General features: G+C 38.5%; 1 protein-coding gene across 1 annotated transcript in view; it reads right to left on the reverse strand.

Annotated features, from left to right (window-relative positions):
- Nucleotides 1-17190, reverse strand: part of gpc5a (glypican 5a) — a 133861-nt gene extending 116671 nt beyond the window's left edge. The window contains exons 1-2 of the mRNA XM_058089688.2: nt 16816-17190; nt 12841-13002 (exon numbers count right to left, since the gene is read on the reverse strand). Of these exons, the coding sequence (XP_057945671.2) occupies nt 12841-13002; nt 16816-16957 (304 nt within the window). The 5' untranslated portion in view covers nt 16958-17190. The remainder of the gene's footprint in view (nt 1-12840; nt 13003-16815) is intronic.
- Nucleotides 17191-17755: the final 565 nt, after the last annotated feature.

The raw sequence follows: 17755 nt of genomic DNA on the forward strand, positions 1-17755 counted from the left end.
CTCATCTCCATGCAGTGGGTGGCTGTAAATTGGATATTGTGGTGTATGTGTATGTGTGTGTGTGTGGTATCATTAGGGCATGGCAGTAACCTGGAATGCAGTGGCAACTTTGCACGGTGGCGAATCAACCAGATCAAGCGCTTTCTTTGAATTCTATATAATGTATAAATAAAGAATTTTCTGAACAGTGTGATTTCCTCTTTTGGGTGATTCATACACCGTAACAGCACCATAAGCTCCATTCAAAGAGCCTAGTGGGCGGGACTGGCACATTATTAAGTATTATTATTAAGTATTATCAATAGCCTGTGGGAGAGTTAGGATTAGGGCTGCAGCTATCGAATATTTTAATAATCGATTATTCTACCAAAATTTTAGTTGATAATCAAGATTTTTTTTTACTTGGTTAAAGCGCAATAATAAATTTACAAGAAAAAATAAAAATACTACTCACTTTGGGTACAAAATCAAGCTGTGCAAAAAAGGCCAGAAAACATGAAAAAGTTTACTGGAAAACAAGTTTTGAATAATTCCCATTTCTGCTCAATATGGCGATATGGCGAGATATTTCCACAATGGACTTCATGGCACGATTGTCGCAATCAAACAAGTGACTTTTCTACACAACCTACACAACCTACACAACGTAGCGGCTTCAAATACCATAGGTGACAATTGTGAAAGGTGTGTGCATCTTACCGCATGGTTGTTTTATCCATCAGCCACACCAGCAACAAGTGGAATTTCATTGTTGCTGCACGGCGGCGACAGCCAATCAATTGTAATTTTCAAGAGTTTCCTTTATAAATCACTGGTTGTTGGGATCAAAGTATCAAAGCACCAAAGCACCTGACTAATCTATCAGAGTATTGTTTGACGGCAGGCATTTAAGAGATATTTATGGGAAACAACAACATAAAACTACAATTTGCATACTTTGGATTTCTGTGGCGCTCCAAAGCTGAGCTAAAATAAACATGTTTGTGGGCATGTTCTTGCCCACAAGCAAATGAAAATAAGACTGCATGTCATTAAGTGACACGAACGTGTGATTAGACAAGTGATGCTCTGTGGCTGGAAGATAGAAGGAATGGGAAGAGCTGTGGTTAGCCTGACTAGTTTGTTTCACTGAAGTCGCCCAAACGGTTGGATTTTAGAAGGCTATTTACTGAATAATCCAGCTTCCCCCTAAATCCTCATCCTCTGACTTCAAACACTGTGCAAAGACTTTCAATAGGATCTGGCATCCTCCCAAACCTTCTCTCCATCGGTCGCTCATTCTTCTTCACTCTCTGTCCTCCCCTGGATCGACTATCCACAAAGCCGAGCCCAAATTCATGTGGGAATCTCAAGGAGGCCCCCGCTTTGGACGGGGCACACACATGCGCTCATATACACACACTCTGCTTGGAGGTAGTGACAACAAAAGAAGGCACGTCTGTAGGCCCGGTGCACAAAGAGGCGGCCAAATGAAAGGTCCTGTACAAAAGAGCGAAGGGCAGCTGTGTGACTCAAACCTGCATTTCAAACAAATCCACCCAAGCGCTCAACATATTCAAAATACTCAACTATTTATCTCACAACCAGACAAACCTGAGTGAGTGCTTTTATTGCAGACAATATCATGATGCCACGGACATAACTGTGGTTAAGACTTGAACACCTGGTCATTACACCTATAACAGCCTCAGATCATTTCTTTCATCAGGTGCTTTGTACCTGGTGGGGTATGTTCTCTCATTGCTTCCATTAGTTTTTTCCTCCCATGTCCCAAAAGATGCATGGAAACGCCAGTTAGGTTTCAAACCTCCATAGGTTTGAAATTATTCATAAGTTTGTTAATTTGTTAATATGCGCCCTTTGGTTGACCAGTCAGCTCAGACATGCACCATTCCGATAAGGACAAGCGGTACAAAAAAAATGGATGAATGACTGGCATAGGCCAGCCAGACGATTCAGGCACTGATTAGTAGTGAAGCTGTGATTGCCAAGAAAGGCTGCGATGAAGCATGAGAGGGGTGGTGAATACGACCCTAGCGTTCACTCAAAGAGACAAAGTATGTCAGATGTGTTTAGGAAATAAACAGGTCATTTGCTCATTAAAGCAAAGTGCTGGATCATTTTGAGTGCTTGCTAAATTATGGTGCTATAAAAGTTAAGTGATCATCACAGTTGGTTCCAAGTTTTATTGCATTCCATCCAAACATTAACCTCAGGATAAGGTTCCAGGATCAAGTCATGAGCTTCCGCTTTAAATCATTCAGGTTGGAAAAAAAAAAAACAGATTGGCAGTTACCCATGACTGGATTAATTCATTCATCCATTTTCCTAGATGCCTATCCCAGCTGTCTTTGAGCGAGAGGCGGGGTAACACCCTGGACTGGTCGCCAGCAAATCACAGGTCACATATAGACAAACAACCATTCACACTCACATTCATACCTATGGACAATTTAGAGTCGCCAATTAACCTAGCATGTTTTTGGTATGTGGAGGACGTGGGAGAAAAACCATGCACGCATCAAGAGAACATGCAAACTCCACACAGTTATGCCCAAGCGGAGATTCAAAACCAGGTCTTTACCACTCGTCCACCGTGTAAAGTGAACAACAAAAGCAAGCACATGTCTGAAACTCCACATTTGATACTAGTATCATAGCAGTTGTTGAACTGATTCATTCTACTATTGTTTGCACCACTGTTAGTCTAGTATAAAAGCAAAGGAAGCAATCCAGATTCTCTTTAAATGGAATTTAACATTCACACTCAGCACAAAATATCCCGAAAAAGAACTCTATAAAAAGCATACTTTCCCAGTATCATCTAGGCAAGCAGCCAATTTGTGCCCAATATAAACATTTTACTGGAAGGGGAGAACTATGATGGTGTATTTACAGGTATAGGGCGAATCAGGGTTGGTCATAGTCCAATATCTGGGAACGGAAATAAAAAAAAAAGAGCATTATAAAGAAGTGGTTTAGTGCCCGCTGCTCTAGTGCTACTTTTAGGTGAGTTTCTTTAACACCAGACATTAATCATACAGTAACATAACAATGAATAGACTGTTTATGTTATGTCTGCGGCAAATGTATCATGGTGGATGTTTTCCGACATTGAAAACAGAAACAAATGACTCAGCTTTATGAGAACATTTGCTCCTGACACACACAATCTCTACTAGCAATTAACAGTCCAGTGTGCTTTCATACTCACAAGCAAAACATTGAAAAACATTGGAATCTAAACAATCAAATGAATTAAGTATTTCAAAAATTGCATTTTTAAATATTGAAATGCTTAAATAAATAAAGACAAAATAAGACAAATAATGTTTGTTTCATTTTGCATGTGACCAATATAAAAAAAATTAATGTACACCATTACTTACAGCCTGTGTAATGTATTTAATGTAAGAGTGTGACATCATTATTCTTGTTGATTGAACAATAAACTGCAGAGAAAACGCCATAAGGTGATGCAGACAGTACTGTACCACACAGAGATAATATAGGTGAACACAGTTAAATAAAAATAAAAAAACACGTAGATACTGATGGCAGAGTTCACACTCATGAGAAGGGACTGCAGTACATCGCTGCATAAGGTATACTGCAATAAATAACAGTATAATAAACAGTGTAATTGTTGGAATTTTTTCCATCATTGACAAATCCATGAAGATTGTGGATGATGGGCAAATTCCAAAATGCAGTTTTACTTTAAAATGCCATGGGCAATATGACCACATTGAATCCAGAGAATATGACAAAATGATTGAATACATTTTTTAAACTAACATAGACAAAAGCATGGCAATATTCATGCAGTTTGTATTGTTTTTAATTATAAGCTACAGTAGTGTGGGTTTGCATCTTTGTTGTATGATAGGGTTTCCATATGTTGTGTTGTTATTGTTGTTATTTTTGTGTCTGGTTTCACACCACACTCAATAAAAAAGAACAGCAAGTGTGCTGAGAGCTGCAAACAAAACCAAAGAGTGGATGAAGACATTCCTGTGTTCTGCCTTAAACCACAGTCTGTTGCACCTAAAACAGCACACAAATCTTTGTGATGCTCTGAAAAATATCTCTGTCATAGCTGTTTAATCATTGATGTAACAGTTGAAAAATGTCTAAGTCTTTGTACAGAGCTGTACTATTTTTAGTGCTCTTGTTTCCTTATGCAACATTCTTCAAGTGGGCTCGATGACATACTTTTGTGAAATGTCCCTCTATTCCTTGAAAGCCTCACAAAAGGAGCCAAAAAGTTCAAATTGACAACTGTATAACAACATTCTTTTAAAACGACTGGTCTACAACGACTGGTCTAGACTGGTCTGACTAACAGTGGTTTATGTCTCCAAGTTTTATTTGCCCCCTGCCTGGCACGGGGTTGGGATGTTTGGTTGCCATGGGTGCAATAGAAAACTGCACAGGATGAAAAACATGTCTTTCTTGAAGCTAAGCTCAACAGGGTGCATATGCGCACATTGTGTGTCTGTGTGTGTGTGTGTTTTGGTGTGCAATCTGTAGAAACCTCAAAAACTAGATTAAAACGTTCCATTTTGACAAACTTTCTGACAGACTGCAAAATCTGAGGAAATAATTCATTTGAAAATTGAATTTACTGGATGGAATCAGAGCTACGAAGCTGATGATGTTCCACCATCCATGAGTCAATGTGAGATACTGCATTTTTCCGTGTTTTTTTCATGAGAACAATGTTTTCAAAAACATCAACCCTGCTGTAAACGAGATGTGCAGATATTAAGACGTAATACTGAGAAGCTGTGACTGAAGTAATGAGAAAAATGTAAAGAAGCGCTGCAACAAGATGAGCCATGCTTTGAAGCTCCACTCGGAATTAGCAGCTCATATGCTTGTTTTGTAGCGTATTTACTCTTTATTCTGAAAGTATTGAGCACTTTTCTAAAAGGCCCTTAAAGATTGCATAACCGTGGTCCATTACAGACATGCCCACCCTGAAAACAGTCCCACTCGGATGAGAAAAAACATTTTAAATGGCACTTTTTATGTTGTTTTTTTTATCTCCCCGTGCCTTCTGAGTGTTACACACTGTAATTTATCTACATTCTTCTAATTTCTTGTACCTCTTTCCCATCAGCTGCGTCATATAAAGATGCCTAATTGAAGGCTTTGCCAAACAAATGACTGCATTAGCCTTAACCTCCCTTTTAACTCGTCACTGCTCCTGTCTGCGGTTTGAATGCGCTCCTGCTTGCTGTTGTTTCTCCAATTACAGTCCAGGCTGCCAATCATTTGAATAGTAAATCAAAGGGGCTTTTTGGTTCTGTTGTTGAGGAAAACTGGGGAAAAACAGCTTGTTAGTCATTCTTTTTAACCTTGTAAATTGCTCTGAAAATGTATAAGTGGTATTTTTAATTACTTTTTGGATGATTTCCACTACCATTAAAATTTGAAAGCACCTACAACAAAACACACTGTCGCCCAAGATGAATAAAAAACAGTTGACTCACATCAATTCGGCATCATTGAACACTCCCTGGTTAAGAAAGACAGATTAAATGCTTGTCTAGTGTTTCTTTTATGTTCACGGACACAACAAAACAGCTCTTTTCCACCCACTTCCTTTTGTATATCTGTGCCTTCCCATACACATGTTGCCACTGTAACGTTTCCAACATGTGACAAAGGTTCTGAAAAAACCCTCCGGCCAAACAATACTATGTGGATGGTTCTGTGTGTGGGAGTGTATGTAAGCATATTGTGCATCATCTGCTGACAAAATACCGCCTTCAGAAACACAAATTATGTGAAACAGCAACGACACATGGAGCTGAAATATTAATACTCATAAATTAATTGTGGAGGGTTACCAACTCATAAGGTTGCAAATCATTCAGAAAATACAAGGGATGTTGTGTACTACTTGTCCTCGTTAAGGATGTCCTGATACAACTTTTTCACTTCCGATACGATATGATAACAACATTTCAGCCTTTAGTATCGGCTGATACTGGTATGAGTAGCCAGTCTCCATATAGCGAGAAAGATAATGTAATCATCATCATTTCTCATAACATTACTGATGCATTGTGACCAGAATACTACATATAACTTCATTCATTCATTTTCTACCGCTTATCCTCACAAGGGTTGCGGGGGTGCTGGAGCGTATCCCAGCTGTCTTGGGGCGAGAGGTGGGGTACACCCTGGACTGGTCTACATATAACTTGTTTTTCAATATTTTTGACTGATAATACGCCATAGTCAAGCACAAGACAGTGATTATTTATTAACTCATTATTTTTTGAAGTGACTGTAGTCTGTAGTCAGCAACAATAGGCACCAAATAACTTAAGGATGTTTTGAATGGTGTTGGTTGTTGGGGGGCGGAGGTTGGTTTCTCTGTGGTTTCACAAGGATCCTCGTGTTGTATTTTTGGGGTGTTGCTTCGGATGCGCGATGAAGTTTGTTTTGTTGTCTGTGCCACCGCAGGGTACTCGTGCATGGTGGGTTTTGCAGGCGGTTTTGCACACAATGTCTTTTGCAGACTTTGACAGTGTGCCTGCTCCCTGGTTAGCACATTCTTACTGTTTATTAGCGCTGCTGGATAGTTGGGGAAGTGCTGAAGCAGAGTCTGGATAGTACTGCTTCTATCGGAGTGCTGATGTCTGAGATTTTAGAGGCACGCCGATATAAACAAATAGTGTTTATAGCTCATATCAAACAGATATCCAAGATCAATGTCAGGACACCAGGACACACAAATCACTTTTCATCACTACTGATAACAACACACAACACTACTTTTAACTGAAACCCAATGGATAAATTATGTTTCGTCTGTTTCCCCTGATGGTAAACTCAATCCCTTGTGAATCAACTACTCGATAAATTGAGATATGTTGTTTTTCACCTCATCAAAGGTTTAGGACAAGGGTCTCAAACTCAATTTACTTGGGGGCCACTGGAGCTAGGGTCTGGGCCGCATCAGGTTTTCCAAAAAAAAAGCACATTTATTAAAAACAGAAAAATATACTAACTTTTTCAGTGCTTTGGTTCCGATTTTCTACAATAAAAGCTCTGATAAAACATTCCACTGTTCTCAAATATCTTAATTTTTATTTTTCTGCACAAAATAAGATGAAAAATAAATAAACAAATCAAGAATAAAGAAAATCAATCAACCAGTAATAAATAAATATAATAATAATAATAATAAAATGGCAAATAATAAAAACCTAAGAAACCACATATAGTTGGTGGGTAGACAAATTATTTTTTTCAGATTAAAATTAACAAAGCATTATTAGAGCCCTGTAGACATGACAAAACACGACTATAGTCACATTTATACTCTTTTTATTTACAACATATTGCGCAACTGCAGGGTCTTGAGACACATGCTAACTCGCAAACTAGAGAGCTAGCGACCTAAACGGTAGCCTTCAAGTTATTTCCTTTAAACTCAAATAGCCAAAAACTTACCACTTCCACACGGACAGGGAGGATAACTATTAACAGTTATTTAACCTTTAACATGAACATTAATTAAGAAGCTTTCTCTTCTTGAACGTGGTTGGATCGTGGAGCTGCATAAGCAACGCCTATACCATTGCTGCTGAGGTTGGGCGCAGTAAGACAGGTGGTGAACAGGATGACATTCCAAAGTTATTTGGAATATTAATGGACAAACAAATAAACGCCGGCAAAAACATACTCTCTGTGCTGTGCTCGTGCTTAGTACTGTGCTTGCCTGAGGTAATAACAGTTGCACAATTAATCCCATGGTTTTTTGTTTTTTTTTTTATTTTGGCAAATATATGAAACATTACAGTGCATTTCTTACATCAATCAAAATATAACTTTCCATTATTTACATTTGTATTCAGCTTTCTGATCACAATCCCAAAAGGAGTAGGCTGAAGCAAAAGCTACCCCTTTTTGCAAGATATAATCATGTTCATGTCACTGTCTTGTTTTCCCCTGTTATTATTATCATTGTAATATTATTATTGTTATTATCATTATCATCATTATTGTTATAATCTTTATCACTATGACCATCATTATAATCATCATTAATATTACAATTTCCGTCATTATAGTTAACAATTTTGGGATTTTTTTTAATTATTTAATTTTACAGACTTCATTGCTTCTCGTGGAGTGCTGTATCATTCCATCTGTTGTTTTCTGAAATCCGCAGTATTTGTGCTTTTATTGTCAATTTATTAGTCCACTTTTTTGTAACATTTACATATCATTTTCTGGATTGCATGTGTCTAATCTTGTGCATTAAAAAACAAGAACTTGAGACTGTGTCTGAACAGGTGACCAAACCCAAACATCAGTTTCTTCTTGTTAAGCCCTACCTTGAGGTTTTTAGACGTTCTTTTTAGTTTGTGTGTGTCTAGTGTTGTGCATTAAAAAGCAAGGTTTTAGGTCTGTGCTCAAACCGATGACCAACTCCAGCCCCAGTCTTTACTTGCTGTGCCTAATCTGGGTTGTTTGTTTGCATTGTATTTTATTGTCATGGTTGTTGTATTTTGATGTATGTAGATAGTGTATTTAAATGAGTATTTTAAATCACCACCTTTCTTTGATTTATAATCAACAACCAATTGTTGCAAACTCAATTTTTGAAGCAATGATGTCTTGCTGTCCATTATTACTATTTTTCTGTGAAGTAATAATTAATAACAATAATACTTGGTTTCCTTTTTAACATCAGCAGGATAAGTGAAAGTTGAACAGAGAGGAATGCCCGCGAGTCAGTAAAGAAACTCAAAGAGTTTGTTTTGAACGACTCGGGTAATACTCAACCATATCTATTGTCTACTCAAACAACAACAGCAGAAAACTGATGGAAAAGTGGAAGATTTCACTCACCTCGGTGTGATTACTTAGCGAACTGTTGCATTTGTAAAGGTATGAAACTAAATGCACTGCTAATGTTTTCAGTTGACTAACATTTCTTAGCTATATTGGTGTGTATGTGTGTTGTATTTACTACTGGCATGGTATGCATATTGGAGCCACACAATTTCCAAGCCTGTATGAACTGCAATTATTCTGATGAAGCTGTCATCTATCCCCAAAACATTTTAAAACATATAGAAAAAAAGTTTTTTTTTTATGTTTTCATTCCGTCATTTTAATGGAGAAAAATCATTAGGAAGATCTACACTTGTAATCTTGCAGTCGTTTCATTGTTCCACACCATTGTGCCACAAAGCTGAATGGAATCAGCTGCTGGCTTGTATGCACGCAGCCTGCTGGAAGCAGCTGCCAATGTTTGTTAACTGTTGAGAGTTGATGTTGACAAGGAACTGTGTTTGGTTTGGCAGGAACGCACACTTGCTTCAACCCCACAGAAGACAACGCCAGTGCTGCTCTAAGTATTTTCTAACAACTACTGGCAGCCTGACTGTGCAAATAAAACTGTTCTTTCAACATTAGTGGAATTAAAGGAATAAGGTTATTTCAAAGAATACAGTTTATGATCAAGAAATCAAGAAAAAGAACGCTGATATTAACTGGAAGGCCAATTACATATCAGTAAGAATCTCTGTTGTACTGCAATCACACAAGTTCAGTGAATTTTTGGATATAATGCTCCTCGCTTGGGAAGTTTTTCGGTTTATGTCAAAAGATTTTGCCAAAATTGTGCTGTGCTGTGCATACATTTTCCAGCTAGCATACAAACAGTGCGCTTCTTGTTTACATTGTTAATACACTCTATAATGCCACCTTTTTCATATATTTTTATCACAAAACAACTTTTTAGCTTGCTGATAAATGGAAACGGGAACCTGAAGTCATCTCTACCTCTCTATGACATCATCAGTGGTGGACTCTGTCGTTCTTTGCACAGTTGCACCACAAGCCTCAAAACTATTAACACAAAACAAATTATTATAGTTTTAAAATTATAGTTTTACATGCAAAATAAATCAAAATGCATAGAAATTATGAAAGGGAATGAAATGGATGAATGACCATTTACGGTTACATTTATCTTGTGTTATAAAGTTTCGGTCCTGTTCCATTATCATCAAATTACGGCAAGATACTGCAACTATTACATGTTATCATCAGTGCTTCATAGTCTAAATAGGTGTATCCCAATGAAAACATTGTAAGCTACCTGAAATTATTGTTTTCTGGAGTTATAATGCACAGGAAAGAGAAATAAATATGTGTTCATGTTTCACATTAGGATTGTGAGTGATGGGCAAATTCCCAAAAAGAAGCAGTCCCCCTTCAAAGTTGAAGGCTGCATGGATTCCAGTCAGTGTCATCAGATTCTTGCCAACAATGTTCAGAAGAATCAGTCGCGCCGAGGCTGGATACTCCCAAGAACACAATGACCCTAAACACTGCTCAAATTCTACTAACAAGTACAACAAACAAGTACGACGTTCTGGAATGCCCATCTCAGTCCCCAGACCTAAATGTTATTGAAAATCTGTGGTATGATTTACAGTGGGGGATGTTTTGGAAAGAAGAATGGTCAAAAATACCTTCAACCACAATCTAGACCAGGGGTCTCACAGGACACTAGTTTGAGGCCCCCGCTTTGATATGAAAGTTTAATGTTAGTGCGGCCCGCGCAAGTTTGATATGGATGCTGTATGGTATCATGTACCATCATGAAAAAATTATTACGTTTGATTAATGTTCATGTTAAAGGTTAAATAACTGTTAATAGTTATCCTCCCTATCCGTGTGGAAGTTTTTGGCTATTTAAGTTTAAAGGAAATAACTTGAAGGCTACCGTTTAGGTCGCTAGCTCTCTAGTTTGCGAGTTAGCATGTGTCTCAAGACCCTGCAGTTGCGCAATATGTTGTAAATAAAAAAAGTATAAATGTGACTATAGTCGTGTTTTGTCATGTCTACAGGGCTCTAATAATGCTTTGTTCATTTTAATCTGAAAAAAAATAATTTGTCTACCCACCAACTATATGTGGTTTCTTATGTTTTTATTATTTGCGGTTTTATTATTATTATTATATTTATTTATTTATTACTGATTGATTGATTTTCTTTATTCTTGATTTGTTTATTTATTTTTCATCTTATTTTGTGTAGAAAAATTAAAAGTAAGATATTTGAGAACAGTGGAATGTTTTATCAGAGCTTTTCTTGTAGAAAATTGGAACCAAAGCAAAGTTTTTTTAATTTTTTGGTTTTTAATAAATGCGTTTTTTTTTTGGGGGGGGGGGGGGGGGGGGGGATCCTGATGCGGCCCAGTCTCACCCAGACCCGAGCTCCAGTGGCCCCCAAGTAAATTGAGTTTGAGACCCCTGATCTAGACCCTCATTGGAAGCTATAGGAAGCATTTATTTCTGCAAAAAGAGGATCTACTAAATAGTCATTTTTCTGTTGGGGTGCCCTAATTTATGCACCTGCCTACTTTTGCTTGAATAATTACTGCACACTTTCTGTAAATCCTATTAAATTCATTCCACTTCTCATCTATCATTGTGTTTGTCTGCTATATGATATATGTACGTATTTAACTGAAATGGTTGATCCCAACAACCAGTGATTTATAAAGGAAAATCGTACAGCTTATGTACTTTCTATATATAGTGTATACACACACACACACACATACACATACATAGACTTCCACACCATAAAAAGCAATAGTGTGTCCCAAGACAATTTTGACAACACGTGTATAAAGCAATACTCGAATAGTTTCCAGTGGTTTAAATCTGATTATTGTAATTTTCTAACAGAAGCCAGTTTCCAGAAAAAAAAACAGAAAGGTAATCTATGCCTAATACTCGTCAATGATGTGTTAACTGCCTCAGTGATGTGTTAAGTGCCACAAGGTTTAACTTGGACACAGTGTATTCAGCCCTAATGTAGGCCTCCTGAGGCTCGTTCAGGAGGAGACGACCTGTCTGATCTCTACATCAGAGTGGGGTGGTTGATGTGGAAGGAGGGACAGACAGTGCTCTGTGTGCTTTGAAGAGGGCCCTCGCTGCACACATACACACTAACACTAACACACTGTTTTCAAAGCGCTCACATCACTTCCATTTAATACCTTAAACCAGTGGTTGCCAAACTTGTTTTTTGCAACGCAAGCCTTTCGGAGATGAAATTATTTTTGTGTGTAGCATATGGGGTCATACCTGGAACGTAAAAAAAAAAAACGTGGAAGTAGCCACAGCCGCGAGAGAATGTGCTGAAGGAAATACACTTCTTAGAAAGCAGCATAAAAATTAAATTATGGAATTTATGGGTTATGGGAATTTTTTCATAAACTTCCGGTATCTGTAACCATTTTCAAGTTGCAACTTTTTGAAATAGTAATATCAAAACTGAATTCATTCATTCATTCATTTTCCACCGATTTTTTCTCACGAGGGTCGCGGGGGTGCTGGAGCCTATCCCAGCTGTCCTCGGGCAAGGACTGGTCGCCAGCCAATCACAGGGCACACATAGACAAACAACCATTCACACTCACATTCATACCTATGGACAATTTGGAGTCGTCTATTAACATAGCATGTTTTTGGAATGTGGGAGGAAACCGGAGTACCCAGAGAAAACCCACACATGCATGGGGAGAACATGCAAACTCCACACAGAGATGGCCGAGGGTGGAATTGAACCCTGGTCTCCTAGCTGTGAGGTCTGCGCGCTAACCACTTGATCGCCGTGCCACCCAAACTGAATATTTCCTTGAAAAAAACTCTGGCACCTGAAGGATTAATAAGGAAACATGTTCATCGGATCCCAACACCAATCCCGTCATAACGCCGGGCATGCCCCCCACAGTTTGAAAACCACTGCCTTAAACTATCTCTGCAGGTTTAGGCAGCTGACACTTACCATGAAAAGCAGCCACACTGCGCGAGATGAGAAACTTTAGGCTGGAGCTGGAAGTCTGAAGAAGGTTTTGGATATCCCTTCTTGCTGCCATCTGGTATCTTTCCTCCATCTTTTTGGTACAGCACGTCTGGCCTTTAGATTTACATACTTGAAGATCTGAGCCTAAAAAAAACAATATAGAAGTATCAGAATAATAATATATATTATTATGTATCAGTGACGTGTGGCACTTTTCGTTGTTCACTTTTTCAACTCACGTTGACGCTCAATGAAGCCGTACAATCTAGCTTGCATGGCTGAGAGTGTGCAGCTGCACTCGCTGTCGTAGAGCTAACTAGCTAGCTAACTAGTAAGTGCTGTCACACTCACAAAAAAATTCACATTTGTATGTATAGAAACTCAGCTCGGCACACATTGAAAAAGATAGCAAGTAAGCAATCAAGAGATGCTTTTGGCTGGAGCGCACCTCCACAAGCCCGGTGTTTGAGCACCGCTGTGGAAGCATGCAGCCAGTCCCCGCCCCTGTTAGTGCCACAAAAACACAGCATGGACACATTCATTTGTTAACGCTCTCTGCTGCCTGTGAAATAGATATTTAGGAACACCTATGCATATTGTCTAAGTTCCCACTTTTATCATTATAACAGCTCAAAGCAAGAACATTACACTACCCAGACCAGTGTTACCAGTGTTGCTTGTTGTAATGTTGACTCATCAGGCTTTCCAAAAATAAAAAATGTTCTACCAATAAATAATAATAATAATAATTTATAATTTAATTTCATTAATTTAATTTAATAAAATAATAACAATTTTCTTATAGTAAAGAGGTGAAAAAACTAAACTAAAATAATGCAGTTTGTATTTGCATAACATTGTTGTTGCTTGAAAAATATAAACATGAGCACCTGTAGTGTTTCCAAGGGGTTTTGTCAGACAATTTGCTTTATGTGTTGCACACCAAAAAGACACAGCAGGTGCATGTGGTTTGCCAACAATACATGAAGCTACAAATGAACTGTATGAAGAAAAGAAAAGTTGAAACACCTGGCTGTTACATCGACAGGAAGTGAAGAAAAAGAAGGAAGTGAAAACTGAAGAAAATGTGGAATCGGTGCAATCCGTAAGTGGTTCCACTCTTCTAGGAAGACTTTCTCTGCAGGATTTTTTGTTCATTCACACAGAAAAATGTTTGTGATGTCAGAGGTTAATGATGTTAGACCCGAGGGGGGCCTGCTGACTCACTTTGTCTGTTCTAGTTCAGGTGTTTTATCAAGTTCTACACCAAACTCATCCATGCTACAACACAATATCATTGGAATTATAGAATTGTCCAAAACTTTCAAAAAAAAGACTCACTGAATGATGATTGTAGTTCCATCCATGTAATGTAGATATACGTGGATAACAGTGATGGACAAAGCCCATTCCTTTGAATGGCTTCCAGAGAAAAAAGAGTGGACAAATATGTATGAAGTGATGTTGTACACAATTTCTTTGAACTTCACAAAACAACGGTCACACTTTTTAGCAATACACAAGTGGTAATGCTTGACTGGGGCAAGTAAACCCAAACAGCTTCATTCTGAGAGATATGTTACAAAGAGGTGTGTCAAATTTTCCACAATGATTAACAATCTGTGTCCATGCAGAACAAATGGAACATCTTGAAAAGGGACCCGAAGCCCTGCAACTGGTCCTGGGACATGTTGAGACAGGCTGCCAAAGATACCATCATCTCCCTGTGAGGTTCATCGCGATGTGATGGCACATGTGGAGGAATTCTAACTTTTTCTACAACATCATGAAAGCGCTCCTCTATCTTGCTTTTTTCCACCTATATGCTGCAGCAGGGGTCTCAAACTCAATTTACCTGGGGGCCACTGGGTGAGACTGGGCCGCATCAGGTTTTTTCAACAAAAAAAAAACGCATTTATTAAAAACAGAAAAATGAATAAACTTTGCTTTGGTTCCCATTTTCTACAAGAAAAGCTCTGATAAAACATTCCACTGTTCTCAAATATCTTAATTTTTATTTTTCTACACAAAATAAGATGAAAAATAAATAAACAAATCAAGAATAAAGAAAATCAATCAATCAGTAATAAATAAATATAACAATAATAAAATGGCAAATAATAAAAACGTAAGAAACCACATATAGTTGCTGGGTAGACAAATTATTTTTTTCAGATTAAAATTAACAAAGCATTATTAGAGCCCTGTAGACATGACAAAACACGACTATAGTCACATTTATACTCTTTTTATTTACAACTTGAGACACATGCTAACTCGCAAACTAGAGAGCTAGCGACCTAAACGGTAGCCTTCAAGTTATTTCCTTTAAACTTAAATAGCCTAAAACTTACCACTTCCACACGGATAGGGAGGATAACTATTAAGAGTTATTTCACCTTTAACATGAACATTAATCAAACGTAATAATTTTTTCTGGGTACATGATACCATACAGCATCCATATCAAACTTGCACGGGCCGCACTAACATTAAACTTTCATATCAAGACAGGGGCCTCCAACTAGTGTCCTGCGGGCCACATTTGGCCCGCGGGCCGCGTGTCTGAGACCCCTGTGCTACAGAGAGATGGTCTCATTTCCAACAAAGTGGGAAAAAAAGTTATTGCAGCCAGCATTCTGGCCTTGTTATCTAGCAGGATGGCTCAAACATGAAGAGGTCTCGGATTCTTGGAATTTCTGGTGCTTATTTTTCACAAGCTGACAGTCAATTATAGATAATCCACTGCATCTCTCGTTGCTGTTTGGATGCACTAATGGAGTGCTCGACTTCTTCTCTGTGTCAGTATGCAGATTTGGTGTTACTTGAGCTTATATGTGGTGATATCACAGGAGGCCTTCTACTCTGTTTATCTCAGAAATGAAAATGCTGTTTTTTTGGCCAGCAATTCTGCAAACGCAGCAGCGCTGAGATTTTTAACCACACAGCTTTATTTAAGAGAGAGGAGGGGACGCTGGTGTTGTCGGGGTCTCTTACAGGTTTTCATGTAATTTAAATGTGCTTCCATAACGGTTGCAGTGCTGGGCACTAAGATGTAGTATTAATGGTATATTTGCAAGTATGTTAGCTGGAGCATTTTTCGCCACTCTCGGTTCACAGAATAATGCATATTTATCCATGAAAGCTACTTATCCACTTTATAAGTAGCTGGGGGTCAGAGCTGAGACAACAGGTTTGACTTTTAAACAACACTTTTTCCACCCATTTGTTTTCTATGTCGCTTATCTTCACTATGAGGTCATGGGTATGCTGGAGCCTATCCCATGCGGGGTACACCCTGGACTGTTCACCAGCCAATCACAGGGCACATATAGACAAACAATCATTCACACTCACATTCATACCTATGGACAATTTGGAGTCGTCAATTAACCTAGCATGTTTTTGGAATGTGGGAGGAAACCGGAGTACCCGGAGAAAACCCACACCTAGGAAGAACATGCAAACTCCACACAGAGATGCCCAAGCAGGGAATCAAACCCAGGTTTTATGACACTTTTTCATGAAGCAGACTACCCGCCACCCTGGATGGATGTTTGACATTGCACCGAGCAGCACAAACTATACCATTGAATCTCCATTAGCTCACATTCTCCTGTGTTTGAGTTTTTTCTGGGTTTTCTTCCTCTCACATCCTAAAAACATGCATGTCAGCCTAACTGGAGATCGTAAATTGGCTGGGATAGGTTCCAGCTAGGTAATAAAAATATTGATGTATGAATCTTCCGCATAAACTTACTGTGTTCAAACCAAAATGACCACTAAAATGAAATATGCAGCATATTAAAACCACACACATAACTCTATCTTGGCTCTTCTATAGAGTTACACTTTGACAGCTGCATTATTTACATATTTATAGATTCAGTATACGAATAGCAGCAGCCAGTAAATACATAATAAATGGAACAGAAACGTAACGTTAGTCACACATACCTGGCCTGGGATTTAAAGACAGTAAATGATTTGGTCCAATTTGCCTCAGTTGGAAAACTTTGCGTACTTCGTCACATTTTTGTAGGTTTCCAAAACCAATGCCGGAGAAACATGCCAACAGAAAAATGCTACTTGTCCACATTGTGAGAAATTTGCGATTAACAGGGAAAAAAGCCGTTTCTTCCAGCCAATCTGAAAATATGTTAGCGAGTGTTCCGCTCAGGTGAGTCCCGATCACATTGTAGCCTTCTAGGTGGCAGAGCCAAGGTACCGATCCAGGGAACAGCTTCGTTACATCCGCTCACAAAGTTGCGTTGAGGGCCGCTTGTCTCCAAAGTTACTGCCGGTATGCATGTTGTCCAACTTTGGCAGAACCCCCCGACAGAGGCGGTACCGTCATGTTACCTGTTTCCTGCTCCCGGGGACCCATGCTGGAACAGAGCGACGGCGTCACCTATTGGATAAACTGTGTAACTACACTTAGTTGCTTTTTTCCCCCATTCATTTCATTTGGCCATTGCGGTAAATAAGTGGTAGTTGTTAAGGTATAATTAGTTTCATATACACAACGTAGCATCAGGCTTTGCGTGACTACATTAATTTCATACTTTGACACCACATCCAAAACGGATGACAATGCATTTTCATGTTTGACCACTAGCTTTGTCATGCGTCAACATACTGGAAAGTATTAATTCACAATTCATAGCTTGTTGCTAATCAAAATTCATTAAGTTTCTATGCCGCTTATCTCACTAGGGTATGCTGGAGTTTATTTCAGCTTTTTCAGAATAATTATATCTTACAGGCGCTTCCACAGAGAGGCCCATTGGCTGATGATCATCTCAAGACCCATGGCTAACTCTCCTGGTGTCACTTAGGTTTACCATTTTGTTTGTTGAACTTATTTTATGCATAATGTATATAATAATAAACATAT

This window comes from Doryrhamphus excisus, linkage group LG13 (assembly GCF_037039965.1).
Source record: "Doryrhamphus excisus strain RoL-2023G ecotype Guam linkage group LG13, RoL_Dexc_Guam_v1.1, whole genome shotgun sequence".
Lineage (NCBI taxonomy): Eukaryota > Metazoa > Chordata > Actinopteri > Syngnathiformes > Syngnathidae > Doryrhamphus > Doryrhamphus excisus.